The sequence below is a fragment of the Scylla paramamosain genome, chromosome 9, assembly GCF_035594125.1.
Source record: "Scylla paramamosain isolate STU-SP2022 chromosome 9, ASM3559412v1, whole genome shotgun sequence".
Taxonomy (NCBI): Eukaryota; Metazoa; Arthropoda; class Malacostraca; order Decapoda; family Portunidae; genus Scylla; species Scylla paramamosain.
This window is the reverse complement of record NC_087159.1, coordinates 18,568,791-18,592,490: the sequence shown is the minus strand read 5'-3', so window position 1 is coordinate 18,592,490 and position 23,700 is coordinate 18,568,791. Positions and strand designations below refer to the sequence as shown.

Below are 23,700 nucleotides of genomic sequence, written 5' to 3'. Positions count from 1 at the left end.
ACTGACTATAAGAAATTCTTAGACTACTTAACTTCCAAAGTGGAGCACATTCTGACTCTCTTCCATTTTGTGGGATGGTGTTCACCATTAGCTTTGGCTTCCCTCTCCCTTCACTGACCTTCCTGGTGAACTAGCCTTCAACTTTGCCATCCTCTACGATCTAGAGCAATTGGTACAACACTCTACTCGTATTCCTGACCGTCTTGGAGATACGTCCAACATTCTTTACCTTTTCCTAACCTCTAATCTTTCTGCTTATGCTGTTACTCTCTCTTCTCCGTTGGGCTCCTCCGATCACAATTTCATATCTGTATCTTGTCCTATCGCTCAAATCCCTCCTCAGGATCCCCCCTAAGCGGAGGTGCATGTGGCGTTTTGCTTCTGTTAGTCTGGGGAGATTGAGGAGGTATTTTGCTGATTTTCCTTGGAATGGCCACTGCTTCTATGACAGAGACCCGTCTCTGTGTGCCGAGCGCAAAACAGAGGTGATAGTGTTTGGTATGGAGGCGTACATTCTTCACTCTTTTTTCTTGACTTAAACCTTCCAAACCTTGGTTTAACACAGCCTGTTCTCGTGCTATACATGATAGAGAGGTGGCCCATAAAACGTACTTCAGCCTACCATCACCATAATCTCATGCTCTTTATATTTCTGTCCGGAACCATGCCAAGTCTGTAATCCTTCTGCTTATGCTGTCATCCTTTCTTCTTCGTTAGGCTCCTCCGATCACAATATCATCTCTGTATCTTGTCCTATCGCTTCAATCCCTCCTCAGGATCCCCCTAAGCGAAAGTGCCTCTGGTGTTTTGCCTCTGCTAGTTGGGGGGACCTGAGGAGGTATTTTGCTGATTATCCTTGGAATGACTACTGCTTCCGTGTCGGAGACCCGTCTTTGTGTGCTGAGCGCATAACAGAGGTGATAATGTCTGGCATGGAGGCGTACATTCCTCACTCTTTTTCTCGCCCTAAACCTTCCAAACCTTGGTTTAACACAGCTTGTTCTCGTGCTATACATGATAGAGAGGTGGCCCAGAAAAGGTACTTAAGCCTTCCATCACCAGAATCTCATGCACTTTATATTTCTGCCTGGAACTATGCCAAGTCTGTTCTCCAACTAGCCAAAAACTCCTTCATTAATAGAAAGTATCAAAGTCTTTTAAGATCTAATTCCTCTCGTGGCTTCTGGTATCTAGCCAAAAACATCTCCAATAACTTTGCTGCTTCTTCTTTCCTTCCTTTATTTCAACCAGATGGCACCACTGCTATCACATCTATCTCTAAAGCTGAACTCTTCGCTCAGACCTTTACTATAAAGTCTACCTTGGACGATTCTGGGCTTGTTCCTCCCTCTACTCCCCCTCTGACTACTTCATGCTACCTATTAAAATTCTTCGCAATGATATTTTACATATCCTCGCTGGCTTAAACCCTCGGAAGGCTTATGGACCTGATGGGGTCCCTCCTAATGTTCTCCGGAACTGCGCCTCCGTCCTTGCACCTTGCCTAGTCAAACTATTTCAGCTTTGTCTGTCAACATCTACCTTTCCTTCTTGTTGGAAGTTTGCGTACCTTCAGCCTGTTCCTAAAAAAACGTGACCGTTCCAATCCCTCTACCTACTGTCCTATTGCTTTAATTTCCTGCCTATCTATAGTTTTTAAATATATCCTCAACAGGAAGATTCATAAACATCTATCATTTCACAATATTCTATTTGAGAACCAGTATGGGTTCCGTCAAGGCCTCTCTACTGGTGATCTTTTGGCTTTCCTTACTGAGTCTTGGTCATACTCTTTTAGAAATTTTGGTTTAACTTTTGCTGTTGCCTTAGACACATGGGAAATCTTTTGATAGAGTCTGGCACAAAGCTTTGGTTTCCAAATTACCCTCATATGGCTTCTATCCTTCTCTCTGTAACTTCATCCCAAGTTTCCTTTCTGACCGTTCTATTGCTGCTGTGGTAGACGCACTATTCTCCTAAATCTATTAACATTGGTGTTCCTCAGGGTTTTGTCCTGTAACGAACTAGAATCCTATTATTTATCAATGATCTTTTAAACCAAACTTTTTGTCCTATCCACTCGTACACTGACGATACCACCCTGCACTTTTCCAAGTCTTTTCATAGACGTTCAACCCTTCAGGAAGTAAAACGCTCACGCAGGGAACCCACAAAACGCCTGACGCCTGATCTCTCTAAAATTTCTAACTGGGGCAGAGCAAAGTTGGTATTGCTCAACGCCTCAAAAACTTCCAGACAACTATCCCCTCTTCTTCAATGACACACAACTGTCCCCCTCTTCTACACTGAACATCCTCGGTCTGTCCTTTTTTTTTTATAATATAAATTGGAAACTTCACATTTAATCTCCAGCTAAAACAGCTTTTATGAAGTTAGGTGTTCTGAGACGTCTCCGCCTGTTTTCCTCACGCCTCCCCAACTCCCCACCCCCGCTGCTAACTCTGTGCAAGGGCCTTAACTGTCCATGTATGGAGTATGCTTCACATGTCTGGAGAGGTTGCACTTAAACCGCTCTTTTTAGACAGAGTGGAATCAAAAGCTTTTCGTCTCATCAACTCCTCTCTTCTAACTGACTGTCTTCAGCCTCTTTCTCATCGCCGCAGTGTTGCATCTCTTGCTATCTTCTACCGGTATTTTCATGTTAACTGCTCTTCTGATCTTGCTAATTGCATGCCTCCCCTCCTCCCGCGACCTCGCTGCACAAAACTTTCTTATTTCTCTCACCTTTAATCTGTCCACCTCTCTAATGCAAGAGTTAACCAGTATTTTCAATAATTCATTCCTTTCTATGGTAAACTCTGGAACTCTCTGCCTGCTTCTGTATTTCTACCTTCCCATGACTTGAATTCCTTCAAGAGGGAGGTTTCAAGACACTTATCTTTCAATTTCTAACTACTGCTGCGGACCCTATTCAGGGACCGGCATCTCAGTGGATTGTTAAATTTTTTTTATTAGATTTTTGTTGCCCTTGGCTGGTGTTTCCCCTCTTCTTCTTCTTCTTCTGCAGCTGCTCCCATGTTCATATGGGGTTGCTGTTCCTCACTAGTCTTCTCCACAAGGCTCTGTCCCCAACCTTCTCTCCACTCAATCATCTCTCTTCCTCAGGTCCTCTCCAGTGCGATCCTTCCACCTTTTCTTTGGTCTGCCACGTCGTCTTCTTCCCTCCACTTCCATATCCAATATCCTTCTGCCGGCATACCCTTTTTCTCGCCTTTTGATATGACCGAACCATCGCATTCTCCTTTCTTGTACCTTCTTTGTCGCCTCTGTTACTTTGGCTGTTCCTCTTATAAAATCGTTTCTCACTTTATCCCTCCTTGTCACCCTAAGCATCCACCTTAACATTCTCATCTCAGCAACTCTCAACTTATTTTCCTGTGCTTTCTTTATTGGCCACGTCTCCACACCATATAACAATGCGGGTCTAACAACCGACTTGAACACTTTCCCTTTACTTTAGCACAAATTTTTCGGTCACAGAGCACTCCAGTTGTTCTTTTCCAATTCTTCCAACCCGATTGGATACGGTGAATGATCTCTCCATCCAGGCTGCCGTCCGCTGATTTATGAGAGCCCAAGTATCTGAACTCCTTAACACCCTTTAACTTCATATCTTGTATCCATACTTCGCTTTCCTGTCGACCATTAAAATTCAAATATTCCGTCTTCTCCCTGCTAATTCTCAAACCTCTCCCTTCCAATGCTCCTCGCCATCTCTCCAACTTTCTCTCTACCCCATCTCTACTTTCATCCACCAAGACGATGTCATCCGCGAACAACATGGTCCATGGTGCCTCCTCCTTTATATTTTGAACACTATCATCCATGAGTAGGTTGAACAGAGAAGATCCCTGGTGCAGACCCACTCTCACACGGAACTCCTCTGTTGTTCCCACACTGCTCCTTACCCTCGTCCTTGAGCCTGCGTACATGTCCTGGATCACTCTCACATACTTCTCTGATGCTCCTTTCCTTCTCATACTAGCCCAAACTTCTTGGCGTAGTACTTTATCATAACCTTTTTCCAAATCAATAAAAATAAGGTGTAACTCTCTTTGCTTCTTCCCATACCTCTCCAGTAGTTGTCTTAGCGCAAAGATTGCATCGGTAGTACTTCTCCCCCGGCATAAATCCAAATTGTTCGTCTCCCACCTATGTTTCTCCTCTTACTCTCCTCTCAATTATCCTTCCGTACAGTTTCATTGTATGCGACATTAATTTAATTCCTCTATAATTTTTACAGTCCTCTATGTCTCCTTTTTCCTTGTATATTGGGATAATATAGCTGCATCTCCATGCATTTGGGATTTTCTCTTTCTCATAGATATCATTTACAAACCAACACAGCCACTCAAGTCCTTCCTCTTCTAAACTCTTTCACACCTCTACAGGTACTATGTTATCCGGCCCTGTTGCCTTCCAATCGTTCATCTTCCTCGATGCTTGTTTGACTTCCTCCCTTGAAATTGCTGTTGTTCTCCTGTCATTTGGTTCCCCATCCTCCAACACTCCTCTTGGGTTTTCCTCATTCAAAAGTGCCTTGAAATATTCTTTCCATCGCTCTCTTATTTCATTGTCATCAATTAGAACTCTTCCTTCCTTATTCTTTAACCTGCTTGATATGCGTAAAATCCTTTCTTGACTTCTCTCTCTGTCTTGCTAGTGCAAATATCCTCTTCTCACCTTTCCTGGTTTCCAATTTATCGTACATGTCTTCCCTTGCTCTAGCTTTCGCTTGTGCTACTGACCTCTTCGCTTCTTTATTTGCTTCTCGGTAAACTCCTTCTGCTTCTTCATTTCCCATTTTGTCATATATTTTCTTTGCCTCCTTCTTTGCCTTAACTTTCTCTTTCACCTCATTATTCCACACCAAGATTTCTTATCCTGGGGGGGGAGGGGTCCTTGCCTGATGTTTTCCCACATACTTCTTCCCCTATCTCAATTATGTGCCTGCTGCTTGTTGTCCACCATGTGTCTGGATCTTCAGCTTCTACCATCCTGTCCAGCACTTTGATTTTAAACTCCGCTTTCAACTCCTGATCCTTCAACATCCACCATTTAATTCTTGATGTTTGTTGCTGTCTGCCCCTTCTTTCCTCTTTCATCTCGAAGTCTATCACGATCAGCCTGTGTTGAGGTGCGACACTCTCGCCATTGATAACCTTAAAATTCTTTATTTCCTTCAAGTTATTTCTCCTACACATTAATAAATCGATCTGACTTTTTCTTCCTGCACTGCAATATGTCCACATCTGATTTTCCTGTTTCTTATAAAAAGTATTCAGGATTGCCATGTCGAAAGCCACTGCAAAATCCACCACATTTTCACTTTCTTCATTTCTCTCTCCCACCCCCCATCCCCCATGTGTTCTCTCAATAATATTTCTATTTCTTCCCACATGGCCATTCAGATCACCCCCAAGGATGATTCTCTCTTCCTCACCCATCCAAGTGATTTGTGCATCCATCTGTTCCCAAAAATCCTCTTTCTCCTCAATACTACAGCCGACTTGTGGTGCGTAGGCACTGATGATGTTAATTGTGACTTTCCCATACATTAGCTTAATGCTCATTACTCTGTTACTACACCTGTTTACATTCACCATGTGTTTCTTCCACTCAGCATTCAATACCACTCCCACACCTTCTCTTCCTTCCTTGTTTGCTCTACTGAAAAAAGAGCTTGTACCCATCTCCCAGTTATCTATGGCCTTGTTACCTCGCCATCTGGTGTCCTGGACACAAAGTATGTTAATTTTTCTCCTCTTCATCAAATCCGCTACTTCTCTACTCCTTCCCGTCATGCTCCTCACGTTTAAGGAACCAACTCCTTCGGCTATCTTCTTTGGCCGTGCCCGCCCAAAACACGGTAGCCTTCTTCCACTTATCGCAGCAGCAAGGCGAGGCTCCTGGGCGTCGCATACAGGGGACGCCCATGCTGTATTCTCATACTCTTGACTTCGCTCCATGGTTTTGGCACAGGTTTTTACAGCTGGATGCCCTTCCTACCGCTAACCCTCCCCATTTTTCCGGCCTTGGGACCGGCACTGAGTTGAGCTGACTTGCTCCCCCAGTGGCTGGGTGTTTCCCCTACATAATACAAAGAAAGAAATCATTAATATATATATATATATATATATATATATATATATATATATATATATATATATATATATATATATATATATATATATATATATATATATATATATATATATATATATTCTTTTTTTATGGATCTCTCTGCTCCCAAACATCTTTCCGATCGTAAGTATGGGCTTAGTAACGATGATCAACAAACAACTCACGAACTCTCTTTACTGGATATCGGTCACCGTCTTCTAGGCTTAAGGGGTTTCGGTGTAACCTTTGAAATTGACAAGATATGTCATACGCTTTTCAGTCAATCTGAATTTCTGAGCTCACTTCATATAGTTTCAAATAATTCCTGCAACTTTATCACGTGTCTTTTTTTTCTAATGTAATGTACCGACCCATTAAGTGTCATCTGTCAGACGACTAGCTCTACATGAATTAAATAATTTACGAAGAGAAACCACAATATGCCAGATGTCTAATATTTTGTATATATATATATATATATATATATATATATATATATATATATATATATATATATATATATATATATATATATATATATATATATATATATATATATATATATATGTATATATGCCAGATGTCTAATATTTTGTATATATATATATATACTCGTATATATATATATATATATATATATATATATATATATATATATATATATATATATATATATATATATATATATATATATATATATATATATATATATATATATATATATATATATATATATATATATATATTTTTTTTTTTGTGTGTGTGTGTGTGTGTGTGTGTGTGTGTGTGTGTGTGTGTGTGTGTGTGTGTGTGTGTGTGTGTGTGTGTGTGTGTGTATGTGTGTGTAACAGGGCAAACGTTGGGTTGTTGTCTGAAAACTCGATTCTTTCATAGTATCCATTCGACACAACCTTCCAGGCACTATCCTCTTTTTGAGTTATACTTAATTACCTATTCCTTTTTGCACTAACCATTCTCGCACATAGGATTTTCTCTGAAAATTTCACATCTCATCTCTTGATAAAACGGCTTTTACTTATTCAGTAACGTGAAATTTTCTCTGAAAATTTCACATCTCATCTCTTGATAAAACGGCTTTTACTTATTCAGTAAAAAAAAAAGAAAAAAAAATGGCTCACTTAATGTCAGTTCCTATAGGGATTCCAAACAGAAATAAATAATGAAGGACAAGTCTCTTGAAACCCTTTTGAAAGACTTCAAGTCATAGGAAGAAGGAAATACAGAAGCAGGCAATGAGTTCCAGAGTCTATCACAGAAAGGGATGAAGGGTTGAGAAAATGGGTTAACTTTTGCATTAGAGAGGTGGACAGAATAGGGATGAGAGAAAGAAGAAAGTCTTGTGCTGCGAGCCACCGGGAGGAGAGAGGGCATGCATTTATCAAGTTCAGAAAAGCAGTTATCAAGAAAATAGGAGTAGAAGATAGCAAGAGATGCAACATCGCGGCAATAAGAAAGAGGCTTAACACAGTCAGTTAGAGGAGAGAAGCTGATAAGACGAAAAGCTTTTGATTCCACCCTGCCTAAAATAGTGGTATGAGTGAAAACCTCTCCCCCACCCTCATACATGTTAAGCATTTTCCATATCTGGACGGATAAGGGCCCTGTACAAAGTTAGCAGCTGGGGAGTGAGAAAGATTGGCGGAGATGACTCAGAACGCGCAATTTCATAGAAGCTGTTTTGGCTAGAGATGAGATGTGAAGTTTCCAATTTAGATTACAAGTAAAAGACAGACCACCTGTAGAAGAGGGGGACAGTTGAGTGTCATTGAAGAAGAAGGGATAGTTTACATGGAAGTCTGTGTCGAGTTGATAGATGGAGGAATTGCTTAATCTACTCTCTAGAGAGACTTTATCCCTCTTTGCTTAGTGTGCATATCTAAAGTACAAGAACATTCCTCTCGCTCAGTTTAACTGAAAAGCTTTCCGTCTCATCAACGCTCCTCCTTTAATTGTCTTGAATTTATTATGTAATGTTTTAACGTTGTATATCTTGCCATCGTTTATCGTTACATTTATCGTTCTTGTTCTTTTGAACTTGCTAATTGCATTGCCTCCGGTTTCTCGCTGCCACACTGCCCAATACTCTTTTTTTTTTCTGTCGTCCTTCTTTCCTGGACTCCTCACGAAATCAAGAGTTAACTTGTGTCTCTACTTTTTTTTTTTATCCCTTTCACTGGTTAATAATAACAGATAATGACTTGTTTTTTTTTCCGATTTTCTACGACTCGAACTGTTTCAAGACTGGAATTCCAAATAGTTTGGATATTCTCTTTCTCTCTCTCTCTCTCTCTCTCTCTCTCTCTCTCTCTATGTAAGTCTCAGGTCAGGGTTCTAGTGAACGGATGTGTCTGTGTTTATTGAGTATGACCTAACGCTGGCTACGGTAAAGATGGCGCCTTGTGTTGCCTAGGCGTCTGATTACACTATGAAACAAATTTCACTTTTGTCTTCTCCTTGGCCTGAAACCATAATTTTCCAGTTATATCCATCTAAAAAAAAAAAAAAACCAATAGAAAAAAGTGATTTTGATCCTAAAACTTTGCTTTTATATCTTTGAATTTATATTTTTGCTTTATTTCGTTATAGTACGGGTTACTATTGGTGTTCATGTCAGGTAAAGACCTTTGTAAAATCTCATTTGCTTATTTAATTGCTTTTGAAATGTTGTAAATAAGTTAGAACAATGAAAGAAAGAATATAATGTGTTCTAAAGATTTTTTTATTTTATTTTAATAAGATCATTCTTGAACTGAACAGATCTAGCAAGAAATTTTTCAAGAATATGCTTACATTTCAGAAATCTCAAATCTTCCAGAATGTTCTACCAGACACTTTTATAAGCTTCTAGAACATTCTAGATTATTCTATTCAATGTAAACATTACCAGAATATTATAAAACCTTCTAGAATACAGTAGAAATATGTAAGTGTATCAAGAATTTTCTAGAATCTAAAAGAATTTTCTAAAATGATTCAGAATATTCTAAAGTAGTTTCAAGAATATTCTACGAAGATTGAAAACATCCTGGAACACATTCTAGAAAAACTAAGAATATCATAGAGTACTGCTTCGCAATATAAAAGTAAGGGCTTGTCAGACCACCAATCAGTTCTGTTTTGGCTGCCTGAGAAGACACATCACAAGAAGTGAAATGGCATCAAGAGGTTGTAATCATTCTCCAGATGCATTCTGCTACATATGTGGTCAATTCGTTAAGGAAAGAGCAAAGAAATTATCTGTGACTGCATCTGGATAAATGGTAAAATTCTGCTATTTTGGGGCAAAAAATAATTCTGAAGGCACAAAAGCAGAGTTAGATAGGAATAATGGACATTTTCTATTTTTTTTTTTTTTTTGCAATGAAAAGGGTTGGAAAATAACACTTGCTTGTCAAAGACAAAAAATCGTGTTACATAGTGTTATATTAGTTCTCCTGTTTTCTAGGCTTTCGTTGCGAAGTTCTCAGAGGTGGAGGCTGAATTCCATCGAAGGATCTCGGAAGTGCAGTCTGAGTAATGTAAGAGGATCTCGGACCTGCAGGCTGAGTTCTCTGAGCGGATCTCAGCACCTGAGGGAGGGTCGGGTCCCGCCGTTCCTTACTTAGTAAGGCGACGGAGGAGCAGTGGTCCGTTGTATATAAGGGCGAGAAGAGGATGAAGGTCTTCAAGGCGCCTCGCCTTTAGGCACCTTATAGACAAAGGAGATGAAGAATTCCTCCAGTGTGTTGGAGGGAGTGACGGAGGAGGAGGCGGACGTGATGAGAGGAAACAAGGAAAAGAAGGAGGAAGCGGACGCAGTTACCCTGCACCAAGGTAGAGTGTTTGTGCTCAGAGATATCTTAGGCATTGCGTTTTGTGCCAGAGACTGGAAGCGTAGGACGAGGGTGTGTTTGTCAGGGGCAGGGATAGGAAAGGTACCAGACAAGCTAGACACGTGCTTTAAAAATGACAGGACCAAGCCCATTGTTTTCTCAGTGCGGGAGGGAATGACCTTGGTAAGGTCAGGAGTAAGGAGTTGTTTAGGAAGTTTAGGTAGGCGTTAGATAAGATTAGGGAAAAGGGAGGCATTCCTGTGGTATATGTTGTCTTTGCCGAGAAGGGGAGTTGGTGCTGAGTGGCTATCCATGGCTATTACAGTGAATCGCACGCTCGCAAATCATTATAAAAGTAATGGATGGACATTCATTGACAACTGGGACCGCTCATATGGCAAAGACAGCTTGTATACCAGGGATGGAATGCATTTATCACGCTAGAGTGTTTGGGTTTTAGTCGGAACACTCAGGTGAAAGTCTCTTTTTTCGTTAGTCAGGAGAGAGGAAGGATTTGTGAGTACGGAAGGAAGGATAAATTATTTAAATGTAGAAAGGTAACTAGCTCAGCGAAGGCGAGGAATAGCTTAAGTGTTTATTACACGAATTGTATAAGTATTTTAAATATAATAAACTTGCTTAGAGGAATGGCATGTGTATAAAACTGATATTATTGTTTTAACAGAAACTTGCCTAGATATGTTAGAAAAGTATTTGATACAGATGTGCATATAGATGGTTATACGTTATTCAACAAAGACAGGGATAATAGGAGGGGAAGAGGCGTTGCACTTTGTTACAGACACATTACAATGTATTAACAGTAACGTAAAAAAAAAAAAAAAAAAAAAAAAAAAAAAAAAAAAAAACAGATAACAAAACAGAGTCGATATTGTTTGATATTGAGGAAGGATCACAATCAGTAGTACTGGGATTAGTGTACAGGTCTCCGAATAATGTAAAGAGCAGCCGGATACAATCAGGTATGTGTGGTAAGATATTTTAATTTTAGGAATATTGAATGGAGCCTGGTGGTGGATAACAATGAAGCAGAGGAATTTCTTGATGTTATTCAGGATTTTTTATAGGTAATTTTAGAACCGACAAGGAGAAACAATATTCTAGATTTAATTCTGACTAAGAGGGAGGAAGCAGTCTCATAGGTGGAGGTTGGAGGACAGCTAGGTAACAGTGACCATTGTGAAATTAGGTACAGATTAGACTGGGAGAAAGCTTCTAGAAGCAAAACACTAGTAAGATACCTGACTTTAGGAGAACAGATTTTGAGGTATTAAGAAGGTACTCCAGGGAGTTGACTACAACAGATGGAGGGGGAGGTGAGATCCAGGACAGAGGTGAAGGAGATAAGGCAAGGTGAGGGGGGTGAAGTGAGGTGTGGGGATAGATGGCAGGAGGTGAAAAATGGCGGATCAGTAGGGGATGGTGAGAGACCTGGAAATATGCTGAGGTGCGAATATGGCGTTGGTGGGTCAGGTCATGCTGAGATGGGTGAGATGAGGTCGAGGCGAGTGAAAGATGGAGGGGAGAGGATGGAGGGTGCTGAGATGGGGAGATTATGGGAATAAATGTTCATGAGTTGTATAAATATTTTGTTGACAGATTGCATATAAGCCAGTTAGCAATAATTTCTTATAAGGTCACAAAAGAATGATCCTAAATGGATGACTGGTAGGTTAAAACACTACATAGAACGAAAGACAAATATATATGAGATTAAAGAGGATTGAAGGACTCAGTATAATGAATTAGAACTGTCAGAAAGTTAACGAAGAAAGCTAAAAGCAATTACGAATTGAAGATAGCTAACCAGGCAAAGACTGACCCCAAGGGATTCTATCAGGTATACAAGACAGAAAAGAGAGAAATAATAGGTCAAATGACGCCAGCTGATGGGGAGCTCTGGGCAAGAGATGAGTAAAATTATGAACTAGTATTTTTTACATTTTTCATCCAGGAAAACATGCAGGGAATGCCGGAGAGTGAACAGATTTTTAGAGCAGAAGAAAGTGAGAAGCTAATAGATATTTTCATAGCTAAAAAGATAGTGGAACAGGAGATAGATAGGCTGAGAACAAATTCAAGTCGCCAGGACCAGACGAAATATATCCCAGAGTAATTAGGGAATGCAAAGAGGTCATTAGTGAACCGCTAGTTTTTGTATTAGGAAATCCTTAGACTCAGGAGAGGTACCAGTAATGTGGAGGCAGGTGAATATAGTATCCATCGTTAAGAAAGAAGATAAAACGTTAACGGCTAGTTACAGACCTATCAACTTAACTCCGATAATTGTAGGTAAAATACTGGAGTCCTTAATAGTGAAGAGCATTTAGACAAGCATAACATGATAAATCAGTCACAGCGTGGATTCACAATGGGGAAGTCTTGTCTTACGAACTTGTTGAGTTTTTGCAGTAAAGTTTACGAGGCAGCAGATAATGGTGATAGTTATGACATTCTGTACTTTGACTTTAGTAAAACGTTTGACGAGGTGCCCCATCAGATGCTCCTGAAAAAGATTAGGGCTCACTGGATAGATGGGAAGGTCTTAGGCTGGAAAAGGTCTTGGTTAAACGATAGGTGTCAGAGTTGTAATAAGCGGCTCTATATCCGAGTGGGGTCAAGTAATTACTGGGGTGCCGCAGGGATCAATATTAAGACCACCATTGTTTTTAATATACATTAATGATTTCAATAGCGGAATTAATAGTGATGTTAGTAAATTTCCGTTTGACGTGAAGATAGGTAGGTTAATTCTGTCAGATTTGAATGCCATCGACTTGCAGGCAGATTTGGATAGGATGAACGAATGGACAGACAGATAGCGAATGAAGCTTAATGTTAACAGATGCAAAGTAATTAACGTAGGTAGAAGTAACCACACAGTAGTGGTGAGTTCACGGAACGAAAAAAAAAAAAAAAAAGGAGTTATAGCAATCTTTGATCTCCGTCTTAGATAACAATGCATAGAGGCCAAAAATATTAGGATTAATTTTTAGGAGTATTAAAAGTATAAGTTCCGAAGTAATTTTAAAGTTATACTTGCCGCTAGTCAGACCTCATCTAGACTATGATAAGCCCCATATTACAGGAAGGATATAGGTATATTAGAATCAGTACAAAGGAGAATGACTAAAAAAAGACTGAAACATTTGAATTTTACATTCCTTAGAGAGACGTAGTTTAATTAAAGCCCCCTGTCACACATTAAGATTCTCGTCAAGACAGCGCCAAGAGTAACGGTAATAACTCTGTCGTGACGCAGTTTTGTGGTCAGTCGTGACGAGTCTCGATGGTCGTAGGTCATTATGAAGCTGCCCCGAATTTTTTTTTCCTGCGTGCTTCAAAAAGTTATGGAGCTCGACGACTGTTTAATAATAACCTACGACGTCAAGACTCGACACGACTGACCACAGAATTGCGTCACGACAAAGCTACGACCGCTGTTCTTGGCGCTGTCGTGACAAGAATCTTGAATGTGTAACAGGGGCTTAAGAGGAGACCTGATAGAAGTCTTTTAGTAGTATAGGGATTATAAAAAGGGGGCATAAACAAAATTCTCAGGATCAGTAATCAGGATATAACAAGATCTTGTTAACGGGTTCAAACTTGAAAAATTTAGCTTTAAGAAAGACATAAAAAGAAATTGGTTCTTAAATAGAGTGGTTGATGTATGGAACGGACTCAGTAACCAGGCTGTTAGTGTTGAGTCATTGGGGAGCTTTGAGAGATTAACTAAATTTAAGGATGGGAACGACAGGTGGAAATAGGTAAGCATGTTTCATACAGGAACTGACATGTGTAGGCGTGGTGACTTCTTGTAGATTACTTTTTTTTTTCTTTGTATTCTTATGTTATCTCCTTTTATTCCGTATCTAATTATGTTGTTTCTTTTATGATCCATGATATATATATATATATATATATATATATATATATATATATATATATATATATATATATATATATATATATATATATATATATATATATATATATATATATATATATATATATATATATATATATATATATATATATATATATATATATTATATCTGGACTTTATTTAGTAAAGCATCTGATTAGGTACCCCATCAAAGGATCCTGAGAAAGGTAAGAGCACACGGGATAGATAGGAAGGTGTTAGGCTGGATAGGGTCATGACTTAGCGACAGGCGACAAAGAGTTATAATAAACGGCTCTAAATCCGAGTGGGAGCATGTAATTTGTGGGGTGCCACAAGGGTCAGTATTAGGGCTATTGTTATTTCTAATATATATATCAGTGACTTGGATAGTGGAATTAGTAGTGATGTTAGTAAATTTGCGGATGACACAAAGATAGGTAGATTAATTAGATCAGAATCGGATACCATCGCCTTGCAGGCAGATTTAGATAGGATGAATGAATGGACGGACAGATGGCAAATGCAAATTAACATCAACAAATGCAAAGTACTTATCGTAGATAGAGGAAACCCACACAGTAGCTACACATTAAATAACGAAACTTTGTTAGGTAAAGGGTACGAGAAAGTTTTAGGAGTTATAGTTAGCTCTGAACTCCGTCTAGAAAAACAACGCATAGACGCCAGAAACAGAGCAAAAAGGACACTATGATTAATTTTTAGGAGTGTTAAAAGTAGAAGGCCGGAAGTAATATTAAAGTTATACTTAGCGCTGGTCAGACCTCATCTAGACTACGCTGTGCAGTTCTGGTCCCCACATTACAGGAAAGATATAAGTACAGAAGAGAATGACTAAAAGGATACAGGGGATAAGGAGTATTCCTTACCAGGCGAGATTGAAGCTGTTAGATCTACATTCTTTAGAGAGACGTAGGCTAAGAGGGGACCTGATTGAAGTCTTCAAGTGGTATAAGGGTTATAACAAGGGGGATGTAAACAAAATTCTTAGGATCAGCAACCAGGATAGAACAAGAAATATCGGGTTCAAGCTTGAAAAATTTAGGTTTAAGAAGGAGATAGGAAGAAATTGGTTCTCAAATAGAGTGATAGATGAGTGGAACGGATTCAGTAATCATGTTGTTAGTGCTAGGACATTCGGTAGCTTTAAGATTAGACGGGTTTATGGATGGGAATAATAGATGGAAATAGGTAGGTATATTTCATACAGGGACTGCCACGTGTAAGCCTGATCACTTCTTGCAGCTTCCCTTATTTCTTATGTTCATATATATATATATATATATATATATATATATATATATATATATATATATATATATATATATATATATATATATATATATATATATATATATATATATACATGTATATTCCAAATGCCTAGAACGTCTTTTTATAAAATAAAGTTTATGATCATTACTAAATATGCGCGGTGAGTTATTTAATTAAGTTTAGCCTGCATATGCCACTGCCAATTAGACAACATATATTCACATAATCCTAGTTGAGTTGATCATTTAAAAGTTAACACGTAACATTCAGTAGAACTGGGGATTTCTTTGAAAACGTCTTAAATGTGACAAAAGATTTTAGTGCCAAACAGAACCAATAGTATAAAGATGGCGTATTATTTATTGGTAAGGACAGTCACTGAACGAATAATCCATTTCACTACTAGCAGAGCTTTCAAGAAAATAAATGTAATATTAATTGGATGTCGAGTTATATGTCAACGCCATATGTGCTTACAGCTTAACATTTCCCATTTAGTGAGAATTGGGGCTTTGTTTCTTGTTTCCTTCACAACTGCCTTTGATGTTTCTTTTGATTAATTGCTTAATTCATTCCTTTGTTACCTGCACCTACCAAATTAATAACGATATTCATAAAACATACAAAACCACTGCAAACCACATCTGATGACGTAAAGGAAGGGAAAGTATTTAATTTTCTGTATCAGCAGTGAGCAGCTCATTAAACAGCTGGCCAAACTCCGGTGAGGTCCACCCAGGGTTGACAAGGCTGGCGAGATTGTAACCACTAATCATTTACTTTGCAATATACGACTCAAGGATTCTAATAATCACTTATTCAAAAAGAATAATTATCACTGAATCTACTGACTGATGCCATTCCAACAATGTCTGCCATACAATTCCCTAAGGAAAATGTGGTGCATTAATTGCATTCAGATTGCAAAGATGATATTACTATAGTGATAATATTATCCATATTCCAAACAATAACCAGTGTCTGCTGTCATCTGAAACAGAGTATTAAGTATAACTTGCATAGTTATTGATGTAGTCATACTTATATAATATAGGATGCTTACTACATTACCGAAAAATAAAAATCTAAAAACGAGTCAGTTCGCCATCTTTCTCAATGACAGGCATGGGCAATACCAGATTTCTTGCAAGATCCACTCTTGACAATTCCCACTACGTATTTATCTTTTTCCTTTTTTTTTTTTTTTATGAAGGAGGGGAACTGGCCAAGGGCAATAAAATTATAACAATAATAAGAATAAAAGGCCCACTGAGGTGCCGGTCCACAAACAGTTATAACTGGTCGTCAAAAATTAAAGAATAAGTGTCTTGAAACCTCCTTCATGAAAGATTTCAAGTCAAAAGAAGAAGGGCAGAAACAGGAAAGGAGTTCCAGAATTTACCAGAGAAAGGGGTGAAGGAATGAAAATACTGGTTAACTCATGCATTAGGAAGGTGCACAGAATAGAGATGAGAGAAAGTCTTGTGGAGCGAGAATGTGGAAGGACGGGAGGCATGCAGTTAGTAAGATCAGAAACGCAGTTCGCATGAAAATAGCGGTAGAAGATAGCAAGAGATGCAACATTGCGGTGATTCTGTGCACCTCTCTCATGTAAGAGTTAACCAGTATTCTCAATCATTCATCCCTTTCTGTGGTAAACTTTGGAACTCCCTGCCTGCTTCTATATATATTCCAACTTCCTATGACTAGAATACCTTAAAAAATGGAGGTTTCAAGACACTTATCCTTCAATTTTTTACTACCGCTTTGGACCCTTTTCTGGGACTGGCATCTCAGTGGGCTTTTTTCTTATTGGATTTTTGTTGCCCTTGGCCAGTGTCCCTCCTACATTAAAAAAAAAATATATATATATATATATATATATATATATATATATATATATATATATATATATATATATATATATATATATATATATATATATATATATATATATATATATATATATATATATATATATATATATATATATATATATATATATATATATATATATATATATATATATATATATATATATATATATATATATATATATATATATATATATATATATATATATATATATATATATATATATATATATATATATATATATATATATATATATATATATATATAACATTCATGACGTCTTTGGTGTCAATGACAAGGAAATATGGACTGGTTTCCAGGAATGGATTCCCCTTGTGGTTAACCTTCTTGCCGGTCAAACGTTTTTTTTTTTTTTTTGCAGAACCGTACCCGACAACCCTTGTGCCACTGAGCACTGTGGGCCCTGAGTGTGGTTTCCTTGTCATCTCTGTTATCCAGTCTTTCAAGCCTGAGGTCCATTGGAATGTGCTGGAGGCTCTTGAACCTAAGAATGTCCTCTACTATGGATTCATATCAACTACCAATTAGTTTCTTTGTTGACCTTAGTGGACACGACAGTGCATCACCTGAGTCAGTTTGGCAAAAGATACAAAGTTTCCAGATAGTTACTGGATCTTATTGCAGTTGCTTGGGTATAAAACTACTAGGCTCTGTTGAATCTACAAGGATGTGTCGCATTTCCATTTCAGATACTATGGCAAAGGTACAACAGCAAAAGAGAAGGTGCAGTAGTTCTGTTCGTATATGTTAGTTTCCACAAACAGGACACATGCAAAGCAGAAATGAGTTTTAGTCATAAAGTGCACGATTCTTCTCATATCTAGAGCTTAGCTGCTCTATGACTCCGCTTTGGTGGTATCTTGAGGAGGAAATGGAACAATAGGACAAAATATGAGGTTGTGAGCAGAGGAGTGACAGCATAACCAGAAGGCTTAGAGGTTAGGAAAAGGCCAAGAATGTTGTTTGTATTTCCAAGATGATCAGGAATATGAGTAGGTTGCATGCTCTTGGTCATGAAAGATAGCAAAGGTAAACGCTAGTTCACCTGAGTGGCCAGTGAAATGAAAGGAAAGGTAAAGCTGATGCGTAATATCGAAGTCCCCAATGATGGAGATCATTGAGATCCTGAGAGAATCAGGATGTTTTTCACTTTGGAAATTAAACGGTCAAAAACTATAATATATATATATATATATATATATATATATATATATATATATATATATATATATATATATATATATATATATATATATATATATATATATATATATATATATATATATATATATATATATATATATATATATATATATATATATATTTTTTTTTTTTTATGTAGGAAGGATACTGGACAAGGGCAACAAAAATCTAATAAAAAAAAATGCCCACTGAAATGCCAGTCCCATAAAAGGGTCAAAGCAGTGGTCAAAAATTGGTGGATAAGTGTCTTGAAACCTCCCTCTTGAAGGAATTCAAGTCATAGGAAGGTGGAAATACAGAAGAAGGCAGGAAGTTCCAGAGTTTACCAGAGAAAGGGATGAATGATTGAGAATACTGGTTAACTCTTGCGTTAGAAAGGTGGACAGAATAGGGGTGAGAGAAAGAAGAAAGTCTTGTGCAGCGAGGCCGTGGAAGGAGGGAAGGCGTGCAGTTAGCAAGATCAGAAGAGCAGTTGGCATGAAAATAGCGGTAGAAGACAGCTAGATATGCAACATTGCGGCGGTGAGAGAGGGGCTGAAGACAGTCAGTTAGAGGAGAGGAGTTCATGAGACGAAAAGCTTTTGATTCCACCCTGTCTAGAAGAGCAGTATGAGTGGAACCCCCCCAGACATGTGAAGCATACTCCATACATGGACGGATAAGGCCCTTGTACAGAGTTAGCAGCTGGGGGGGTGAGAAAAACTGGCGGAGACGTCTCAGAACACCTAACTTCATAGAAGCTGTTTTAGTTAGAAATGAGATGTGAAGTTTCCAATTCAGATTATAAGTAAAGGACAGACCAAGGATGTTCAGTGTAGAAGAGGGGGACAGTTGAGTGTCATTGAAGAAGAGGGGATAGTTGTCTGGAAGATTATGTCGAGTTGATAGATGGAGGAATTGAGTTTTTGAGGCATTGAACAATACCAGGTTTGCTCGGCCCCAATCAGAAATTTTAGAAAGATCAGAAGTCAGGCGTTCTGTGGCTTCCCTGCGTTATATGTTTACCTCCTGAAGGGTTGGACGTCTATGAAAAGACGTGGAAAAGTGCAGGGTGGTATCATCAGCATAGGAGTGGATAGGACAAGAAGTTTGGTTTAGAAGATCATTAATGAATAATAAGAAGAGAGTGGGTGACAGGACAGAAACCTGAGGAACACCACTGTTAATAGATTTAGGAGAAGAACAGTGACCGTCTACCACAGCAGCAATAGAACGGTCAGAAAGGAAACTTGAGATGAAGTTACAGAGAGAAGGATAGAAACCGTAGGAGGGTAGTTTTGAAATCAAAGCTTTGTGCCAGACTCTATCAAAGGCTTTTGATATGTCCAAGGCAACAGCAAAAGTTTCACCAAAGTCTCTAAAAGAAGATGACCAAGACTCAGTAAGGAAAGCCAGAAGATCACCAGTAGAGCGGCCTTGACGGAACCCATACTGGCGATCAGATAGAAGGTTGTGAAGTGATAGATGTTTAAGAATCTTCCTGTTGAGGATAGATTAAAAAAACTTTAGATAAGCAGGAAATTAAAGCAATAGGACGGTAGTTTGAGGGATTAGAGCGGTCACCCTTTTTAGGAACAGGTTGAATGTAGGCAAACTTCCAGCAAGAAGGAAAGGTAGATGTTGACAGACAGAGCTGAAAGAGTTTGACTAGGCAAGGTGCAAGCACGGAGGCATAGTTTCGGAGAACAATAGGAGGGACCCCATCAGGTCCATAAGCCTTCCGAGGGTTTAGACCAACGAGGGCATGGAAAACATCATTACGAAGAATTTTAATAGGTGGCATGAAGTAGTCAGAGGGTGGAGGAGAGGGAGGAACAAGCCCAGAATCGTCCAAGGTAGAGTTTTTAGCAAAAGTTTGAGCAAAGAGTTCAGCTTTAGAAATAGATGTGATAGCAGTGGTACCATCTGGTTGAAGTAGAGGAGGGAAAGAAGAAGAAGCAAAGTTATTGGAGATATTTTTTGGCTAGATGCCAGAAATCACGAGGAGAGTTAGATCTTGAAAGGTTTTGACATTTTCTGTTAATGAAGGAGTTTTTGGCTAGTTGGAGAACAGACTTGGCATGGTTCCGGGCAGAAATATAAAGTGCATGAGATTCTGGTGATGGAAGGCTTAAGTACCTTTTGTGGGCCACCTCTCTATCATGTATAGCACGAGAACAAACTGTGTTAAACCAAGGTTTAGAAGGTTTAGGACGAGAAAAAGAGTGAGGAATGTACGCCTCCATGCCAGACACTATCACCTCTGTTATGCGCTCAGCACACAAAGACGGGTCTCTGACACGGAAGCAGTAGTCATTCCAAGGAAAATCAGCAAAATACCTCCTCAGGTCCCCCCAACTAGCAGAGGCAAAACGCCAGAGGCACCTTCGCTTGGGGAGATCCTGAGGAGGGATTGGAGTGATAGGACAAGATAAAGATGTGAGATTGTGATCGGAGGAGCCCAACGGAGAAGAAAGGGTGACAGCATAAGCAGAAGGATTAGAGGTCAGGAAAAGGTCAAGAATGTTGGGCGTATCTCCAAGACGGTCAGGAATACGAGTAGGGTGTTGCACCAATTGCTCTAGGTCATGGAGGATAGCAAAGTTGTAGGATAGTTCACCAGGATGGTCAGTGAAGGGAGAGGAAAGCCAAAGCTGGTGGTGAACATTGAAGTCTCCAAGAATGGAGATCTCTGCAAAAGAGAAGAGGGTCAGAATGTGCTCCACTTTGGAAGTTAAGTAGTCAAAGAATTTCTTATAGTCAGAGGAGTTAGGAGAGAGGTATACAGCACAGATAAATTTAGTATGAGAATGACTCTGTAGTCGTAGCCAGATGGTGGAAAACTCGGAAGATTCAAGAGCGTGGGCACGAGAGCAGGTTAAGTCATTGCGCACATAAACGCAGCATCCAGCTTTAGATCGAAAATGAGGATAGAGAAAGTAGGAGGGAACAGAAAAGGGGCTACTGTCAGTTGCCTCAGACACCTGAGTTTCAGTGAGGAAAAGAAGATGAGGTTTAGAAGAGGAAAGGTGGTGTTCTACAGATTGAAAATTAGATCTTAGACCGCGAATGTTGCAGAAGTTAATGAAGAAAAAGTTGAGGGGGGTGTCAAGACACTTAGGGTCGTCGACGGAAAGCCAGTCCGACCTCATTTATGGGACATTTATGGTCCCCTCCCCAGATGGGGACTCCGAGGCTGGTGTAGGAGTCGCCATGATTTTAAAATTTTTGAGTGAAGGGTGTGTGTGTTATTAGGTGCTTGTAGTTTTGTGTGGAGGAAGAGAGTTGTCTTTAGAGGGCAGGCTGTGACTACCCCCTTGTGTTGTGAGACACAAAGGGAAACGTTCAGTGAGGTCACAGCTGGGTTTAATGATAAGTTCACAGCACCCCCTGAACAGTGCTTTAGACCTCACTGGGAGTAATTATCGTTTCGGCAGGTGTCTATATATATATATATATATATATATATATATATATATATATATATATATATATATATATATATATATATATATATATATATATATATATATATATATATATATATATATAAAGAGAGAGAGAGAGAGAGAGAGAGAGAGAGAGAGAGAGAGAGAGAGAGAGAGAGAGAGAGAGAGAGAGAGAGAGAGAGAGAGAGAGAGAGAGAGAGAGAGAGAGAGAGAGAGAGAGAGAGAGAGAGAGAGAGAGAGAGAGAGAGAGAGAGAGAGAGAGAGAGAGAGTGTGTGTTAGGTGAGATGTATACACACACACACAAAAAAAAAATACTTGAGAGTGACTGTAGTTGAAGAAAGTCGTAGAAAATTCGAAAGATTCAACGGTCGTTGCGCACATAAACGCAACATCCAGTTTTACATTGAAAACGAGGATAGAGAAGGTAGGAGTGAAAGCTGTGCGTGTATTAAATGCGTGTAGAATTGTTGTGTAAAGGAAGAGAGTTGTCTTTAGAGGGCAGGCTGTGAGTGCCTCCCTTGTATTGTGAAACACAAAGAAAAAAATTTCAGCGAAGTATCAGCTAGATCTTTAAAAAGTCCATACTACCCCTTGATTCAGTTTTAAGACCGATCCAGTGTTTGAAACCTAACTTGGGATAATTAGTGTTTTGGCAAGTGTCTTCCACCCCCTCCATACACACGAGGTTGTGATCGGAGGAGCTTAACGGAGTAGGCAGAATGACAGCATAAGCAGAAACATTAAGTATTAATAAATGGTCGAGAATATTGGGCTTATCTCTAAGATGGTCAGGAAAAAAAAAACGTTCTATACCTAACATAACTGAATACAAATAAAGAATGTTCTCACAATTTAAAAACAATATTAAATTTTACAAAGATGTTATTGAAATTCATTAGGCACTATACTGATTGAAGGATTCGGCTATCCTGAGTTATGTTTCGTTATTAGCTTTAAATAATAGATTTAAATTGTCTTCTTTCATATGATGATGAAATGCTCTTGCATTTTCTTTAAATATTGTACACATTTCACACTAATTTTAAGATCCTTCGCAATGATGTTTTTCCATGCCCTCGCTGGCCTTAACACTCGGAAGGCTTATGGACCTGATAGAGTCCGGTCCTATTGTTCTCCGAAACTGTACCCTCGTGCTTGCGCCTTGCCTTGTCAAACTTTTTTTTTTTCCACTCAGTCTGTCAGCATCTACCTTTTCTTTTAGCTGAAAATTTACCTTGGAAGGCTTATGGACCTGATGGAGTCCTTCCTATTATCCTACGAAGTTGTGCACCTTACCAAGTCAAACACTTCCAACTGTCTCTCAATATCTAACTTTCCTTCTTGCTTGAAGTTTGCCTACATTCAGTCTCTTCTTAGAAGGGTTTTAGCTAGAGATGAAATAGCAAGTTTCCAATTTATATTATAAGTAAAGGACAGACAGAGGATGTTCAATGTTGAAGAGGAGAACAGTTCAGTATCAGCGAAGAAGGGATAGTTAACCGGAAGGTTGAGTCGAGTTGGGTATAAAAGATGGATTTGAATTATTTGAGGCATTGCACAATACTAAGTTTGTTCTGCCCCAATCAGAAATTTCAGAGAGATCAGAAGTCAGGCGTTCTGTGGCTTCCCTGCGTGAGCTGTTTAGTTCCTAAAGAACTGGACGTCTATGAAAAGACGTGGAAAATTGCAGGTTGGTATCGTTGCCTTAGGAGTGGATAGGATAAGATATCTGTATCTTGTCCTATCGCTCCAATCTTTCCTCAAGATCCATGAAAGCGGACGTGCCGCTGGCGTTTTGCCTTTACTAATTGGGGAGACCTGAGGAGGTGTTATGCTGATTTTCTGTAGAATGACTACTGCTTCTGTATGAGAGACCCGTCTCTGTGTGCTGAGCGCATGACTGAGCTGATATGTCTGGCATGGGGGCGCACATTCCTCACTCTTTTTCTCGCCTTAAACCTTGCAAACCTTAGT

General features: G+C 39.0%; 2 protein-coding genes across 2 annotated transcripts; both read right to left on the bottom strand.

The window, feature by feature from the left end:
* Positions 1 to 3,407: 3,407 nt before the first annotated feature.
* LOC135103263 (uncharacterized) lies at positions 3,408 to 4,001 on the bottom strand. Its single transcript, XM_064009308.1, has one exon. The coding sequence runs from the start codon at positions 3,999 to 4,001 to the stop codon at positions 3,408 to 3,410; it is 594 nt and encodes a 197-aa protein (XP_063865378.1).
* An 879-nt stretch (positions 4,002 to 4,880) lies between these two features.
* On the bottom strand, positions 4,881 to 5,990 carry LOC135103262 (craniofacial development protein 2-like). Its single transcript, XM_064009307.1, has one exon. The coding sequence runs from the start codon at positions 5,988 to 5,990 to the stop codon at positions 4,881 to 4,883; it is 1,110 nt and encodes a 369-aa protein (XP_063865377.1).
* Between the last annotated feature and the right edge of the window lie 17,710 nt (positions 5,991 to 23,700).